General features: G+C 46.4%; 1 protein-coding gene across 1 annotated transcript in view; it reads right to left on the bottom strand.

Annotated features, from left to right (window-relative positions):
* LOC128349603 (parapinopsin-like) overlaps window positions 1-17164 on the bottom strand; it is a 95591-nt gene that overhangs the window by 30874 nt on the left and 47553 nt on the right. Inside the window, exon 4 of the mRNA XM_053306203.1 lies at window positions 8881-9114. Coding sequence (XP_053162178.1) covers window positions 8881-9114 — 234 coding nt within the window. The remainder of the gene's footprint in view (window positions 1-8880; window positions 9115-17164) is intronic.

Raw genomic sequence — 17164 nt, 5'->3', positions numbered from 1 at the left:
GGCTAGAGGCTAGACAGGAATCATGTGACTCCCCTATTATTATATTTATTATTTATTTATTTTATTCCACTTGGGGGAGGAATATACATGATACCTTGGGTAATTGTGGTCTCTTGGAGCAATATAGTTAGCAATATATTAGTGCTCATTTGGTCGCTGACCGTAAATAAATGAAGTGGATGAATTTATTTATTATTATTAATTAATATTACCATCATCATCATCATCTACACTGATTCCATAGTTTCCAGCCACAATTCAACTAAAGGGAGATGGGGCAGAAATCTATCAAGAGGTAGAAATCTACTAGTGGATTAAAAAAAAAAATCTTGGAATGCTTGCCATTGAAGAAGATTGCACCAAGGTTGAAACGCTTCTGGCAAAAGGGAAAAGATACATTTGATATTCTATCTTTCAGCTGAGTACTGCACTGGCAATCGTATGGTGATATTCACCCACTTTTCTCCCACAGGTCAACAGCATGACACTTCGGAGATGAATTATTGGAGACATTCTTGGACTTAATGTTCTCAACCAGTTACACAGTGGACATTTTAATGAGATCTCATGTATTATATTATTGGGTTCTTTTTCGTATTGCAGCAATTTGTTGAATCCAAATAGGGGGTTTGTGTTTCTTTATGCCACTTTGTGTGCAAATTTTGTAGAAAATGTATGAGTTCACAGCAGCCCCAAGGTGGAGCATTACAGCAACAGTACACTGCACATCATGTGGGCCACTGTTTGCATTAAACACTTTGAATGCAAACACTTTGGTAGACTTTAAAAATCACACTTAACAATGGTCTAGGCTGGGTAGGTAGGAAGGGAATAATTCTGCTTGCCTCTTATATGTAAAGTACAGTTGTGCCGTCGAGTTGGTGTTGACTCCTAGCGACCCCAGAGCCCTGTGGTTGTCTTTGGTAGAATACAGGAGGGGTTAACTATTGCCATCTTCTGCACTGTCTTAGATGATGCCTTTCAGCATCTTCCTATATTGCTGCTGCTCAATATTGGTGTTTCCCATAGGCTGGGAAACATACCAGTGGGGAGTCAAACCGGCAACCTCTTGCTCCCTAGGCAAGTTAATTCCCCGCTGCGTTATGAGGCAAGTATTATTAGCTCTCAAGACTCATGTATCTGTGTATGAAAATGTAAGTCCCTGCCATCACTGAACAATAGCCCAAATATTTTCCAGAGTTGTTAACTTCTTTTCATTGTATCTCAGCTTTTATATTCAGGCAGAATACTCAAATACAAATGCACACATCGCACACTAGATGTCAATGCATATTTTTCACCATTTGCCCCTTTGAACTACCCAAGCAGAGCCTGGGAAAAAATGCTCATGTATTTTAAAGGAACAAGGAGGGAAAAAGACATACATACATACTTCACATCAGTCCAGGCCATGTGTATATTATATCTGAGAATCTTTAATACTAACATGGACACACACAGAAGAGACCTTAGTATAAACAAATCAGGGATTAACGTGAATTCAGGTTTAATCCCAGGATAGCCAGTTGGGTAATGAGGCACTGATGTTTGTCAACACTTAATTCACTAAATAGCTTCCTGTACCTCATCACTAAAATGTACCTGTCAACTCAAACCATATGGTTATTAACAAATTCTAACCCAAATGTTATACATTCAGTTGGCACAAAAGTTAAGGGGAAAGAACAAATTAAATTTTATTAGCTTAGAGTAATGTTAGTTAATAAATTTTGTTCACTCTTATGTACGTCTTTCTTCCATTTTAAATTATTTGGGATTGGTGTGACCTTATGTGGGTGGGTGTTTTTTAAACATATTTTTGCAAATGTGAAACTTGTAAACAAATAATTGATTGCTATACCTATCAACTGAGAAGCCATTAATACAAGACTGAGCCCCTGAGCTAGGTTTACATGTAGTGTTGCAAGGAAGAGAGGAGTCTAGAGGAAGACATTGCCTGTCTCTTCGGGTCTGATTCACTGTGTTAGCTGCTTTCAAGTGCCATGACTGACTTAAAGCAACCCTCTTTTCTCCAAGTCCTTTGAGAAAATGAGAGTCTGTGTACATTTGTATGAAAGCTATGACTTTCATAGAAACTGACAGACTGAGTTGAAACCAAACCACTACTCGGAATATATATATTTTCCACTTGCTCTGGGGCACTTGACCAATTTCAGGCACAGTTCAATGATAAATTGCAAAAGGCTCCAGCACTGTAATTTCTTGTGGCTGCTTCTCAGGAACGCAACTTAACCTAGTAAACAGATGGAAAGACTGTCACAGAGCCATAGTTCCTCTTACTTCAACACATGCTATATCAAACAAAACCTGGATAATTGAGTTTTCACTGTTCAAGCCATGTGCAAACAAAACTTCTACAAGATTTTAAACATAAAATCAATGTGATTTGAAGCCCTCGTTTCCTCTCAAATGGGCACCATACCCACCAACAGGGTGGCACCACCCATTTTCCTCCCTCTTCTGTGCAGTCTATATGTTTCCTCCTTCGTTTGTTCTCTAGGATTCTAGATCCCAAGAGCAGATTTATGCAACTGAAATGCATTAAAGCAGCAGTGGCCAGCCTGAGGCTCTCTTGCTGTAGTTGGACTACAACTCCCAACATCTCCAACTGCAATACATTTGCAGGAGATGTTGGGAGCTGTACTCCAACAACAACTCAAAGTGCCTCAGGTTTGGCCACTTATGCATGGAATGCTCTCCACTACGTTCCATAAGACGGCACAGAGAGGGAGCTCCATATGCCCACTGGCAAGCCAAATCTTGCCTATTTAACCATACGACATGCTCAAGAACTGCATTCGCTGAGGGTTCCCGTTTAAAAACAATAGCAAATGCAAACAATAAGCAATAACCAATTAGACCAGATGTGCTCTAACTTGTGTCCCCAGATGTTATCAGATTACAATTCCCATCATCCCCTTCAGCCTTCAACTATTGTGGCAGCTGTAGTCCAACATCATCTAGGAACCCAAATGTGAGAGTTTTCTTGGCCAGCTGTCACTGGTATACATCAACACATCTCTTTAAAAAACAAACTTACTTTAGGCACAGAAAGAAGCACAAGGATACGGCCACCTGACCCAGGGCACACTGGCCAGGCATGAGAGGGGAAGGGCATGGGGACACCCACACAACCACTCATGAGAAAGACCATCAGAGGTGAGGGGAGAGAACTGCCAAGCAAATTCAGTCATGATGCCCAGCAGCATAACATCTCCTTCTTCCACTTCCCTCATGAGAGTGTCAGGCCATGGGGGCTCTAAATAGAGCCAGGTTGCTGTGTGCAGGGGAGATGCAGGGAGGGGTACCCTAGATACTGCTTTCCTTGTCTTGGGGACTGCAAACAAGCTGTTGCAAAACCACACCCCCTGCCAGCCAACCAAGCCATGTTGACATGTGCGCCCTTGCCAGTGCCTTGAAATGGCCACCCCACTGTTCCGGGGTGGCCAGAGAACAGGGGCTCCCCTCTCCCCATGCCCGCAGATCTACATATAGCATGAAGATGAACTGGGACCTAGGATTCTGAATTGGTTTAAAGGTCCATTCCAGTGTCTTCTCCCTTCCCTCCATGCACGAGTCCGAGCAAGGACACATGGAGCATCTAGATGTCCTTTGGATGTGTGAAAGTCTTCACAGGGAGTGAGGATAGGAAGGTTTAGGGGGATCAGCTCTATTTTTTTTTTTACAAGAGAGTTGGGCCCCCCGCAAAAGTGGGCGGGTATCACTGGGTTAGCTGGCTCAACTTGTGAGCTCACAGTCCATGAGTGGGGCTGAGCCTTTGGATGGGCACAGACTTCCTCAGTATGCACCTTTGGATAGGCACAGCCTTCCCCAGTAGACTGGTCTTCTCATGAGAGGGTTAGCCTGCTCGGTAGCAAGCGGCCAGACAGTGGGTTTTGGTTGTGTCTGCATGGATTGCTTTGCCGGGGTCGCCCCCTCCCCCAATATCATCCAAGATTATGGCAGGGACACAGCCTACAGCATCCTTTGCCCTCCTTAATCTACGTATCTTCTCCTAAGCCTCCTTGTTCCCCTTCCCTCCCTTAATTAAAGCAGAATAACCACCACCACCTGGACCCCCAGCCTCCCCGAAAATCCATGTTTGTGTGGGACTACGGGGCTACTTGGTGGGTGGCACTGTGATCTCTGGCAGAAGAAGCACTGCAATGGCATGCCATTGCAAGGCATTTAAATGGGTTTAAATGCCCTTTTACTGCTGAGAGCGGGTGGAGCACTCAGAAAAAGCACAATTGCACTTAACACGCTGCCTTCCAGATTGTGGCCAATCGTGGCCAGGCAGCAGATGCAGTGCCCGCAGTCTGGCCATGAAGCTTGCTGGGATCTGCCTCGGAGGCTGAGCAGAAGGAAGGGGCTTCCCGCTCCTGGAACTGGAGTTTGGCAGGCCGTGGTTTGTTGAACATCTGCAGTGCAATTTGGAGTTACAAACTGGAAGCTCAACCATGTTTAACTCCGGTTTAGCGTTACGTATGAATGCAGCCTATTAGTAGGAGAATGATGTCACCACTTCAGACAATAGGAGCTATGTTAGAAATTCTGTTGGCAGCACAGAAACAACAACAACAAAAGCTTTACAAAAAGGAGTTTACAAAGAAAACTGAAGAGCAAGTCAGGCGTATTCTATGGTCCCCTTTGTTTTCTGCAATAAAATAATTGACTTTTCCCTATTATGGATCACAGCTGACAGGGTTCAAAAAGCTATGGAGAGAAATGTATCTGATGTTTGAAGATCTTTGTCTTCTTAAGGCGAGTTTACACATTCTATTTTAATTGATTTCAGTGGGATCTACTTCTAAACAGGAAGCAGTAACAGAAGTAAGTTGACAGTTCCCATCATGGAGAGAAATAAACAGTAGGGTCCCCCACTGATCTCTACTGGGACCAGTGATCTTTCACTTGTTCATGAATCCATCTGGAATTAGATGTGAGCACTGAAGTGGCCCAGTTTGTAGATAACACCTAATTATTCCAGATAGTGAAAATCCAAGCAAACTTTAAAGAGCTCCAGAAGGATCACTCCAAACAACAATATGGCAAATGAAGTTGATTGTAGGTAAGTGTAAACATTTGTGCAAAAAATACTTCACATAATGGGATCTGAATGGATGGTGACTAATCAGGAAAGAGATATTTATTGCTACAGAAAACACAAAGCAGAATTTGGATGCATATCTCCTAGCCTGGAGCTTTTTCAGAAGGCAACTTTACCACAACTTTAATTTGGGAAGGTGTGTGTTTACATATCGGCCATATTTATCCGGAAGTCCATGTGATGTTTCAGAGAGCACTTCACACATAATTCAGGTTTTTTTCTCCATATTGGAACCTAGCCTGCTTTATGTCCAAGGTAAACAAATCCTCTTTTTGTGCCGGGGTATCCGTTATGCTGTGAACTCACAGTAAAACCTCACGGTAAACCCAGGTAAAGCCTGCTTTCTGAAAATCCTCCTGTTAAGTTGAAAGGAATTGAGATGCAATCCACTTTAGTTAAGACCTTGTTGTTATCCTATATAATAAAATGGTTGGTGTCTGCGTCCGTGTCTCTGACAGGTGTTCTGGGCATGCGTGGTGCGCGTGCGCAGAACACGCCGAGGGAGACACGGATGCAGGAACCGGCCGCCATGTTGGGCGGTTGGAGGAGAAGTGGCGGGCCGAGGAGCCGAGACAGCGGCCCTGGCCGGGAGAAGGTGGCGGGGGAGGCCAAAGGCGGCGGGGGAAGCCAGGCGAGGCGGTGGATCACCAGGAGGAGGCGGCGGGGGAAGCGAGAGAAGGCGGAGGCGGCGGGGGAAGCTAGGCGAGGCGGCAGCAGAGCCGCCGCCTCAGCCAAAGGAGGCGGAGGGCCCAGCTGGGAGGAGGTGGTGGGGGAGGCCAGAAAAGGCGGAGGCGGCGGGGGAAGCAGCGCGCCTTTCCCCCTCCCCGCCAACCCAGAAGGTGGCAACTCACCATGAGAAGGCTAGAGACTAACGTGGCTCCCCGAGTGGCCCTGGGGAAGAAGGCGGTGGCGGCGGCAGCTCCATTGGCTGCACAAGCCCCCATGGCTGGTGCCGGGCGCCGTGGGGCAGAGACTGGCTGCGGGGTCAGGGGAGGAGGAGATGGTGGCGGCTACAGAGCCATAGAAGCCGGGAGCGGAGAGGAGTGCGCCGTGCCCGCCATGGAAAGAGCTGCCCATCTAGCAGCCCCGCTGCCCCATGGCCAGCCAGGTGAGGGCGGCAGAGGAGCGAGCGGGCGGCCGGCCGGAGGGCAGGGAGGGGAGGCTGGAGGAAGGCTCAGCAGCAGGCATGATCCGCCTGGGCGCGAGACACTGCTCCTGGCCGCTGCCCGGGGCTTTGGGTCCAGCCTTTTGGCTCCTGGCGGGCAGGAACCAAGCGGTGAGGGAGCAGGGCTGGGCACAGCGGGAGGAAGAGCGCCCGGCTTCCCATAGCGACCAGGGGGGCCCGACGGCGAAGGCGTCCACTCCCACCTGCCTGCCTCTCCAGCTGGCTCTGGATTCTGACCAGGAAGGGCGGAGGAGTCCCTCCCTGAGAACTGGCAGCTGGGCAGGGGGAGCGCGCACGTGGGCCAGGGAGCGGGGGCGGGGCTTCCCTTTGTTGCGGTGGCGGGAGGGGGAATGGCGGCGGTGGGGCCCGGAGCGCACGACTCTTCTGTGCAGGGGGGAGGGGAAGGGCAAGAGGGAGTGGGGCAGGGGGGAGGGGGAGAGCAAGAGGGAGTGGGGCAGGGGGGAGGGGGAGGGGGAGGGGGAGGGCAAGAGGGAGTGGGGCAGGGGGGAGGGGGAGGGCAAGAGGGGAGGGGGAGAGGGGAGGGCAAGAGGGGAGGGCAAGAGGGAGTGGGGCAGGGGAGGGGGAAGGGAAGGGCAAGAGGGAGTGGGGAGGGCAGGAGGGACTGGGCCAGGAGGCTGACAGGGAGGGGAGGGTGAGAGAGAGGGTTGAGAGGGGGAGGGAGGGGAAGAGAGGCAAGAGTGGGGGGCAGATGGGAGGGAGGGAGAGTGGGGCAGGAGACAGAAGGGAACAGCCAGCCCCAAAGAACGAGCGACATTAATATAACGGCCTTAAGAGGAGTGGGGCAGGGGCAGGGGGAGGGGAGGGGCAAGAGAGAGTGGGGCAGGGGGAGGGGCAAGAGGGAGGGGGCAGGGGGAGGGGCAAGAGGGAGTGGGGGAGGGGAGGGGGAGGTGGAAGGGCAAGAGGTAGTGGGGCGGGGGGAGGGGGGAGGGCAAGAGAGTGGGGTGGGAGGGAGGGGAAGAGAGGCAAGAGTGTGGGGCAGAAGGGAGGGAGGGAGAGTGGGGCAGTACTCTCAGAAAAGGGCCCCCACTCTCGACCAGAGGAGGCGGTGGGCCCAGCCAGGTGGACGAGGACGCGGTGCGGCCGAGGCAGCGGCGGAGCCACGGCCTCGGCCAGAGGAGGCGGAGTTAGCTGGCCCCAAAGGTCTACTAGCACCCGTTTATTTAACGGGCTTAAAGTTACTAGTCTATCTATATATTTAATTCCTTTAGGCGCACCCGTCACTAATCCCATGCGTGGCAGCTCTTGCAAGAAAGCTGCCAATTAGTGACGGGGAACTGCAGGGAGGAAGAAGTGGCAGCCCAGCGAATGGCCAGCGGCCGGGGGGAGCAGGGAGAAGACAGGTGGCTGGCGGACAGGTGAGCAGCCCCAGCAGGTGGCCAGCCAGAGTGGCCTCAACTGGCGAGTGGGCCAACAGGCGGCCGTGAATGGTGGCTGCGAACGGGAGGTGGGCCTGGCAAGCGGGTGGCCCCGACCGGTGGGCGGGTGGCCAGGCTGCAGCGGCCATACCGTGATGGGCCGCCACGACCGATAGGCCATCGCGACCGACAGGTGGGTGGAGAGGCAAATGGCAGGTGGCCGACGCAGCCGCGAATGGCAAGCTGGCCCAGCAGGTGGGCAGACACAGCGGCTGCGGGTGGGGGAGAAGAAGAGGCGCGGTTGGGAAGAATGCAGTGGGGGTGGCAAGCCAGGAGGGGCGGGGACTAGGGGTGCAGATACTCTGTGCCGGATCAGCTAGTTGATTGTTAATATATTAGTCACTTTAAAAGGAAATGCTAGTGGAACCCTGGGGAAAAGGGAAGGGCAACCCCAGTATAATTCTAGCATTTGCCTGAACAAAGAGCAACAGGTTGTTTAAGTTTCTAATGAACTGTGAAGCAATAAAGGTTTAATTTTTAAAAACAATTTCTTTCCACTGTGCGTCAAAAGAGTTCAGAAAACAATAGATTGTCTCCTGTACTCTATTGCCCTTTCATCATTTCCTCTTCCACTTCATTGTCCTTTACATCACCCCCCTGTCCCAAAGGAAGTAGGAGGATGCACGAAGGTGCACTCTGGCCTAGAAGGAGGAGGTGGATGTTCCCATTTGTACACATCTCCACATGCATGTGGTGGTGACTGCTAACACCACAAACATAAAGGGACACACAGAGGAGAGCGTTGGCATTTGGCTCTCTCCCGGCCTCAGGCCTCAAGACCCGGCCTACGGTCTTGGGCCACTGCTTAGCTCTCTTTATATAAGGTCATCACATTGTTTCTTCTGCAGGTGTCAAAGCAAGGCTTTGACATTACCATTAGGAAGAGTAAGACAGCCACACAGTGAGGCAGCATATTTGTAAGCATTAATACACTTTCAGCTACGTAACACTATGTTTTTTACTATGGGTGGGAGGATAGCCTGAGATTTTTATTTGCTGCTTCAGATGCCAGGATGTTTGGGGCACATACTGAAACACAGGCATGTAGCTCCCTGGAAGAGGACAGTGGAGAGGTTACAGCAGCATAGAAGTAATTTTCAATTTACATAAAACTGTAGTGAAAAGTTAACTTGAACAATCGTTCTCACCTGCTTGTTCATAAGAATGTAGATGATTGGATTGCATACCGTGCTGCTCTTTGCCAGGATAGAGGGGATGACACTGGCTACTGGAGACACCAAGCCTGGCCTGCCGAAGGCTGCAAGCAGAGCGATGACTCCATAAGGCATCCAGCAGATCAGGTAGCAGATGATGGTCGTGATCACCATGGACAGTACATGGAATTCCCGTTTACGGGCAGAGGTCTTCCGGATTTTTCCCACCTGGCAAGAATTACAATGTGTTTTATTATTAATAAGACGCTTATGTATTGAATGGCATTTTAAATGGGCCGGTAATGAGTCCAGCACTCCTTTCACATACTCATCATTGAAAAACAGTAACTGTCAGTGTCTCAAAGAAAATGCCCTACATAAAAATTTAGCCTGCAATTCTACACATTGATTATTTACATCTTAATGAGATCAGTGGCACCCAAACAACCTAAATATATAGGGATTGCAGTTTGACTAATTACTGAAATTAGGAAATAACAGCTGAAATTGGGGACCCTACTTGAAATATATTCTTCATTGGCTTTTATTTGTTTGTTTATAATTTTAAAATGTATATCCCACCTTTATTTGTCTGAATCCAATAAAGGTGGATTTTCTTTGTCAAACAAAGAAAAGTGGGATAGTTTTATGATATAAAACTACCTGGCCTTTTCAGTGGTTGCATCCCACTTATGGAATAGCCTCCCAAGTGAGGTTCACCTGGCTTCATCACTTTGTTCTTTTAGATGCCAGATAAAGACCTTTTTGTTCACTCAGGCCTTTAACATTTTGATTTTTAAATTTAATTTTTAACTGATTTTTAAAGAGTTTTATTATTGCTTTGTATTGTGTTTTGTATTTTCTTTCTCTCCCCCCCGCCCCGCCCTTGCTCTGTTATGATTTAATGTGTTGGGTGTTTTTAGTGTATGTTTTAATGTTATGTTGTGAGCCTCCCAGAGAACAGTTTATTTTCAGGCGGCTAACAAATGACATCATTCATTCATTCATTCATTCATTCATATTAAAGTAAATAAAAATACTGAAAAGTATAATAATACATTTCAAGTAGGGCTGTTGATTTCAGTTAATCTACTGCTATGATCAATCTAAGATAGAGCTAAATGAAAATTGTAATCTTGCACATATTTAAGTAGGTTGCTTAGATGCCACCACTGATTTTATCAGGGATTTAAATACTCTATGTCCAGGATTGCAATTTATACTTTTAACTATACATTAAAATTTGACACTGGCGGCACTAATAATATTCCTGAGAGTCTGGAATATGTGTTGTATAAAAGGCCTGCCAGCACCATGACAGTGAGACTGATGCATCAGCTCCCCTCCCACCGTCGCATTTGTTGAACCCTGAACAGGTTCTGGTACTTTCTGGCACTCATCAGGGCACTTTCCAGATTAAACCCTACAACAGTGTCACTACAGATCTCCTAAGTGTGCTTCCATACCTCCTATATTGTGACACCTCAGTCCTTGTGCTGACAGCAAGGTGCCATTTACTGTACATTTCCGATGCCTTCTTTCAGATTTTATCTTTGCAATATAATGCTACCACATTGCATGTATGCCACAAAAAAGTAACTGCACTTTGCCATTATAGGGATTTGAGATTCTGGGGATCGTTTTCAATACGATCCTGCCAAGCTGAAGCAGTTTACTCCTGTTGTAGGGTTTAATCAGGAAAGCGCCCAGCTGAACATTCTGCCTAGACAAAAAGCAAATCCACTGCTTAAATTTGGTTCGAACCATATTACAACAGTGGTATTTTCAGTTTATTCTAATAGGGAATCCTCTGTATTCTCAAATTAGTAGAAGAAAACATTGAAGATGGTCATTCTGTCTCAGAATGCGAGAAAGTTATCAAAAGTCTTTTCCATTAGTGTTTTTCAACACGTAAATTAATCATTTAAAAATCAGACAAAGAAAAAGTTGATTTCTAAAAACAAATATGCTGCATTTCTTGTAACTTTGTTACAACTATAAATATCTATAGACAACTATAAATATCCCAGTACAATTTACGTTAAATCAGTTCAGAATTACTGTTCAGTTTGGAATCACTGAAGCTTTACTGAATGAATGCGTTTGGTGTTTTGGAAATAGCTTTGCATGTCGTACTCCACGTATCTCTCAAATAAAGTATTTTATTTCATATTTGAAATACCGTTTAAGGAAGTAGCTTATGTTTGGGGTTGTTATTTTGAAATTAAAGCAACAGCTAGATACAGTTTATTAGAAGCAGGCCTTTCACAAGTTGCAGATGTTGCCTATTTCCTGTATACAGCAGTGTAATATGACAATTAATTTGCCTCATGCTAAATATTATGAAAATATTTTGCATGTGCAATCGACACAGTCTTCCAAAGCTTCTGTAAGTCTCCATCTGCTTTACATGCAGTCACACAACAATGCAACCCTAGCATTCTTATTTCTTGTAACAGCTCACAGCAAATATAAAAGGTCTTGTGGTAGCAAGCATGACTTGTCCCCATAGCTAAGCAGGGTCTGCCCAGGTTGCATATGAATGGGAGACTTGATGTGTGAGCACTGCAAGATATTCCCCTCAGGGGATGAAGCTGCTCTGGGAAGAGCAGAAGGTTTCAAGTTCCCTCCCTGGCTTCTCCAAGATAGGACAAGATTATTATTATTATTATTATTATTATTTAATAGGACAATATTTTTTTAATGAACCAACAAACTACCAAAGCATACAGTATGGCTGAGAGAGATTCCTGCCTGCAACCTTGGAGAAGCCGCTGCCAGTCTGTGAAGACAATACTGAGCTAGATAGACCAAGGGTCTGACTCAGTATATGGCAGTTTCCTATGTTCCTATATTAACAGTGTTAAAACGATAAATTCAAATTCACACTAGAAAAAGGAGCAAAAACACAGAGCAGAACAAAGGCAGCACTCACATTCCCTTATGGCCTGGATGAAAGGGCAGCCTTCACCAGTTTACAGAAGGCTGTGAGGGAGGTGAGTGAACAGGTCTCAGCAGGGAGGGAGTTCTACAATCTAGAGACAACCACCAACCAAGAAGGCTCCATCCCATGTACAGGACAATCAGGCTTCAGTAGACACACACCCCACACACCCCAGCTCCTGAATATCTTGTTAGGCAGGTAGATACATTTGGGAGCAAGCAGTCCTTTTGATATCTAGAATCTAGGTGTTCAGGTCTTAAAGCTAAATTGGAATAGATTGTCAGCCAGTGCAGTTCTTTCAGGACTGGGGTAATATGGTTCTACCCAAACAGCCCCAGACACTAACTTAAAAGTTGTATTCTGCACCAGGGTGCTTTCCAGACTAGACCCTACAACAGGCTCGGGACGTATCTCGGAAATGTGCTTTCACATTTCCTGCGTCGTGACACCGCAGTCCCTACATGGAGAGCAGGGTGCCGTTCACATTTCCAGTGCTTTGTGAGTTTAATCGCTGCGATATAGAGCAAGGACGTCGTATATCTGGTGTGAGTTGCTGTTTTTTCGGGTTGATAGTTGCTGCGAGACTGCTTCCCCTGCTGTTTACGTTCCAAATGCAACTTGCCCGAACAAAGGCATTTTGCTGATGATGAGCAGCGAGTCTGGAAAGCACCCAGCTGCAATTTCCAAAGCCTTTGCAAGAGCAGGCCCACACAGTGCACTGCAAGTATGACATGATGGTAACAGTAGCCAGATCCACTTTTTTAAGGAAGGGCTGCAGCTGGCTCACAAGCTGAAGCTGAGCAAAGACACTCCTGGCCACAACCACTAGCTGGCCTTTCAGGAGCAGCACCACTGAGTGCAGGAGAGTCCCCAGACTACACACCTGTTCTGGAGCGCAACCCCGTATAGAACAGGTGAACCTCTACTCCCTGCTTAGCTGTCCTAATGGCCATCAATACCTCTATCTTATTTAGATTAAGCCTCAATCCAAATACACAGTGCAATATCTGAGCTTTTAATAAAACGTTATATAACTGTGTAGGGACAAAAATCAGATTTTAGAATGCAAAAGGAAAAATAATGGTCAAAAGCAGTGGAATGAATCCCAGATAAAAAGATTTTCCCCCATGTGTTCATGAACCTAGATAAAGCCTACGTTTTCATTACTTCAGTTTCATCAGATTGAATACCTATCTGGATAAATAATATATACAGTTGTCCCTCGCCAACCGCAAGGGTTCCGTTCTGGGAAAACTTTGCGGTTGTCAGATTTGAAGTTGGGGCAACATTGCACTGAATGGGAAACAGGGGGTTAGGGGAATCGCGAATGAAAAAATCCCCCCTGACCCCTGATAATTGCCCCCTGACAGGGGAGAGGGAAAATTAAATTGTTTTTTCTTACTTTTACAGCTGTCACTATGTGGTGGCGGTGCAGCGGGGGCGGTAGCAAGAGCTCTGCCCGCCTCCCAAATGGTTGGGTGCTGAAAGTCAGGCACTGAAGGCGAGCATTGGAGGCGGCAGGTGGTCGGGCACTGGAGGTGACAAAAGAGCTCCTTACACAGGCCCGCCTTCCTCCTAAATGCTACAGATTGGGCCCATTTCACACACGCACCCGATCTGTAGCATTTGGGAGGAAGGAAGGCCCATGTAAGGAGCTCTTTCTCTGCAGTCTCGGCAGAAGCGAAATAACTCCTTACACAGGCCTTCCTTCCTCCCAAATGCTCCCGTGCAAGGAGCTCTTTCGCCACCTCCAGCACCTAGCCTGTCACCTCCAGCTCCCAACCTCCAGTGCCCGACAGTTTAGGAGGTGGGCAGAGCTCTCACCATCACCCCCACTGCACCACCGCCGCACAGCAGCAAAAGTAAGAAAAACAGATCACCCAAACCCCCGAAAATCACCCTCAAACCCCTGGAAATTTCCCCCTGATCCCCGGAAATGACCCCCTGACCCCGGAAATACCCCCCAAACCCATGAAAAAACCCACCAAAAAAACAAAACCCTTTGCAAACCACAAATATTCCACTCACAATTTCCCAGTCATGGATACTTAAGTCCATGATTGGGAAACTCGTAATAGGCGAGGAACGACTGTATATTATTGTTGCAGTATCATGGTGGGACTGGACTTCACAGCTGGCTAGAAGAAATAATAGTTGGTTATCAATCTGAGCAACAATTTGCAGGCCACTGTTACAACCACACTGATGAGTGAATTTGTCATGTGGAAAGAAAGATATGAAGTAATTCAATCCAGAAAGAGACAGGAATCAGAACTTATAGATGAAAATTAAAGGAGATAAATGCTTTCAGTTACAGTCCAATTTTCCTTTGGCTATTCACAGGGAAAGAGAGAAGAAATGAATTTGCACCCTCTGTTATTTAACTACTCTTTTTTTCACCTTACCATGTAAATAACATTTTTAAAAGCTTTGAAAGCCCTTTTAATTTTAAGTCATTTACTGAGCCTCAGGCAGTACCCCCCACTTCTTATATCTTGCAGTCAACTAGTTTTTACCTCTTTTCCTCTTATAATTTCCACCTAATAAATGGCAGCTTGTTAATATAAAATAGTGTTTGTTGCCAAGTATTCTTTAGAAACTTTAAAAAAATGTATTTCTATTTTGACATGATCTATTATTTATTCAGCAGGGTTATCACAAACACAGCAGTAATGAAAAATACATAATCATGAGAGGGAATTCTGCCAATCTTCAAATATCTGGTAATTTTAAAAACTTATGTAGGGGGAAATGGGGGAGGGAGAAGTGAGGTTGACACCGAAAAGAAAATGAAACCCAGAAAAAGAAAGTTAGCCAAAGAGTACTCTGTTAAAGATGCGTCATTAGGATGATTTTGACCTGCCTGTTCTAGACGGGGTCACACTTCCCCAAAAGGAACAGGTTCGCAGTCTGGGAGTACTTCTGGATCAGCTTCTCTCCTTGGTTTCTCAGGTTGAGGCGGTGGCCAGGGGTGCCTTCTATCAGCTTCGGCTGATACGCCAGCTGTGCCCATTTCTCGAGATCAGTGACCTCAAAACAGTGGGACATTTGTTGGTAACCTCCAGACTGGACTTCTGTAATGCGCTCTATGTGGGGCTGCTTTTGTACGTAGTCCGGAAACTTCAGTTGGTCCAGAATGCGGCAGCCAGGTTGGTCTCTGGGTCATCTCAGAGAGACCACATTACTCCTTTGTTGATGGAGTTACACTGGCTGCCAGTAGGTTTCTGGGCAAAATACAAAGTGCTAGTTATAACTTATAAAGCCCTAAACGGCTTAGGCCCTGGGTATTTAAGAGAGCGTCTTCTTCACTATGAGCCCCACCGGCCGCTGAGGTCATTTGAGGAGGTCCATCTCCAGTTGCCACCAACTCGTTTGGTGGCTACACAGAGACGGGCCTTCTCGGCTGCTGCCCCGAGATTGTTGAATGCGCTCCCTGCAGAGATACGATCCTCCCCATCTCTGGCAATTTTCAGAAAACACCTGAAAACACATCTCTTCAGCCAGGCTTTCTCAGCTTTTTAAAACTTGTTTTTAAATTGTTCTGATTGTTTAATTGTTGTTTTATGATGTTTTTAATTGTTAATCATTGTTTTATGTTTTATAATTTTTTGTTTTAATTATTAATTGATTTTAATGGTGTTTTAATGTAAACTGCCCTGAGCCTTTTGGAAGGGCGGTATAAAAGTTTTAATAATAAATAAATCAAAATAATAAACAAGTGATACTAGCTGGCCTGGGTGTAGAGCATCAGGGGTAAGAGCACCTCTGCTGAATCTGCTCAGTTGCATTACTGCCAAAGCATAAGCTGCCACCAGTACAGCAATGAAATAAGGAGGTATGGTCAGGGCTCATGGTATGGGAAGAGTGAGTCAGACCCTGGTACACTCACAATCACATCATCAGGACGACAACTGGGTCTGAGTTGCGCTTAGAATTAGAAAGCTACTTTCCTTTTTAAAAATATGTAAATATGAAAGCTATTTATTTAATATGTGAATAAATAGCTTGGTTTGCTGAGCCCAAGCTATTTATTTACATAAAAATAAATTAAATGCCTTGCAATGGCATGCCATGGCAGCACTTGTCCACAACCTCATGAGTCACAAACTGGAACTGATCCAGTCTAACCATATAAGAGTAGTCACTGGACACTTCCACATCAGACATTGCAGTAATTGTGGGTATGAGTCTAAGTCGGCCCAAATATGAGAGATTTTGTCCATAAAAAACTCATTAAAAATTTCACAGCAGGTAACTGGTGGTTCAAATTCTGATTCAGGGAAGGAGGAGCACATACTAGCCCCCTCAGAACCCTGGACAACTCCGCCAAACGTGAGCTTGCAGATGCAATATGTGCAGAAAAGAATTGCTTCTTTGCTGCACTTATTGCCTGAGCATAGATGTGCTCTGTGTTGTAATCTGTCGGATGTGAGTCATCTTTCTCCACTTGTGCTCCAGTTATCTACCCTGCCACTTCAGCCCCCATAGATATTCTGTATACCAAGGGGCCAATTTCGAAGTGGGTCAGAGAGGACACTTAAGAGCAATCATGTCTACTGCCCTGGTGATCTTGTTGTTCCAGTTCTCCACCAGGGCATCAACAAGATCACTGACAGAGCCAATACTAAATCCCTCCAAGGCTTCTTGGAATCCTAATGGATCCAATAACTTTCTCGGGCAGACCATCCTAATAGCACCCTCACCCCTGCAAAGGTGGGATGTGGTTGTGAGTCCACCCTTAACCAGATGGTGGTATGTCCATGACAATGGGAAAATCACAGGAGTCCCCACCCATGGAACACCACCTGATCAGAGTCAAAGAGCAGATCAAGCATGTGACCAGCAACATGCATTGGTCCCAAGACCACTTGGGATAGGCCCATAGTTGTCATGGCCGCTATGAACGCCTGAGCTGCCCCGAATGGATTGGTCTTGAAGTGAATATTGAAGTCCACCATACCACAATCCTGGGGGACTCCAACACCAAACCCAAGACCAAGTCCGTGAGCTCAGTTAGCAATAGCAATAGCACTTACATTTATATACCGCTCTATAGCCAGAGCTCTCTAAGCGGTTTACAATGATTTTAGCATATTGCCCCCAACATTCTGGGTACTCATTTTACCGACCTCGGAAGGATGGAAGGCTGAGTCAACCTTGAGCCCCTGGTCAGGATTGAACTTGTAACCTTCTGGTTACAGGGCGGCAGTTTTTACCACTGCGCCACCAGGGGCTCAGTTAGGGACTCTGTTGGGCAACAAGGCAATCGGTATACCAATAGAAGTCCCAATCTATGCCTGGTCCCCAAACCTAAGTACACACAATCAATCTGGT

The sequence above is a fragment of the Hemicordylus capensis genome, chromosome 3 (genome assembly GCF_027244095.1).
Source record: "Hemicordylus capensis ecotype Gifberg chromosome 3, rHemCap1.1.pri, whole genome shotgun sequence".
Lineage (NCBI taxonomy): Eukaryota > Metazoa > Chordata > Lepidosauria > Squamata > Cordylidae > Hemicordylus > Hemicordylus capensis.
Note: the sequence above shows the minus strand (reverse complement) of the source record. Positions and strands in the feature narration are given on the sequence as shown.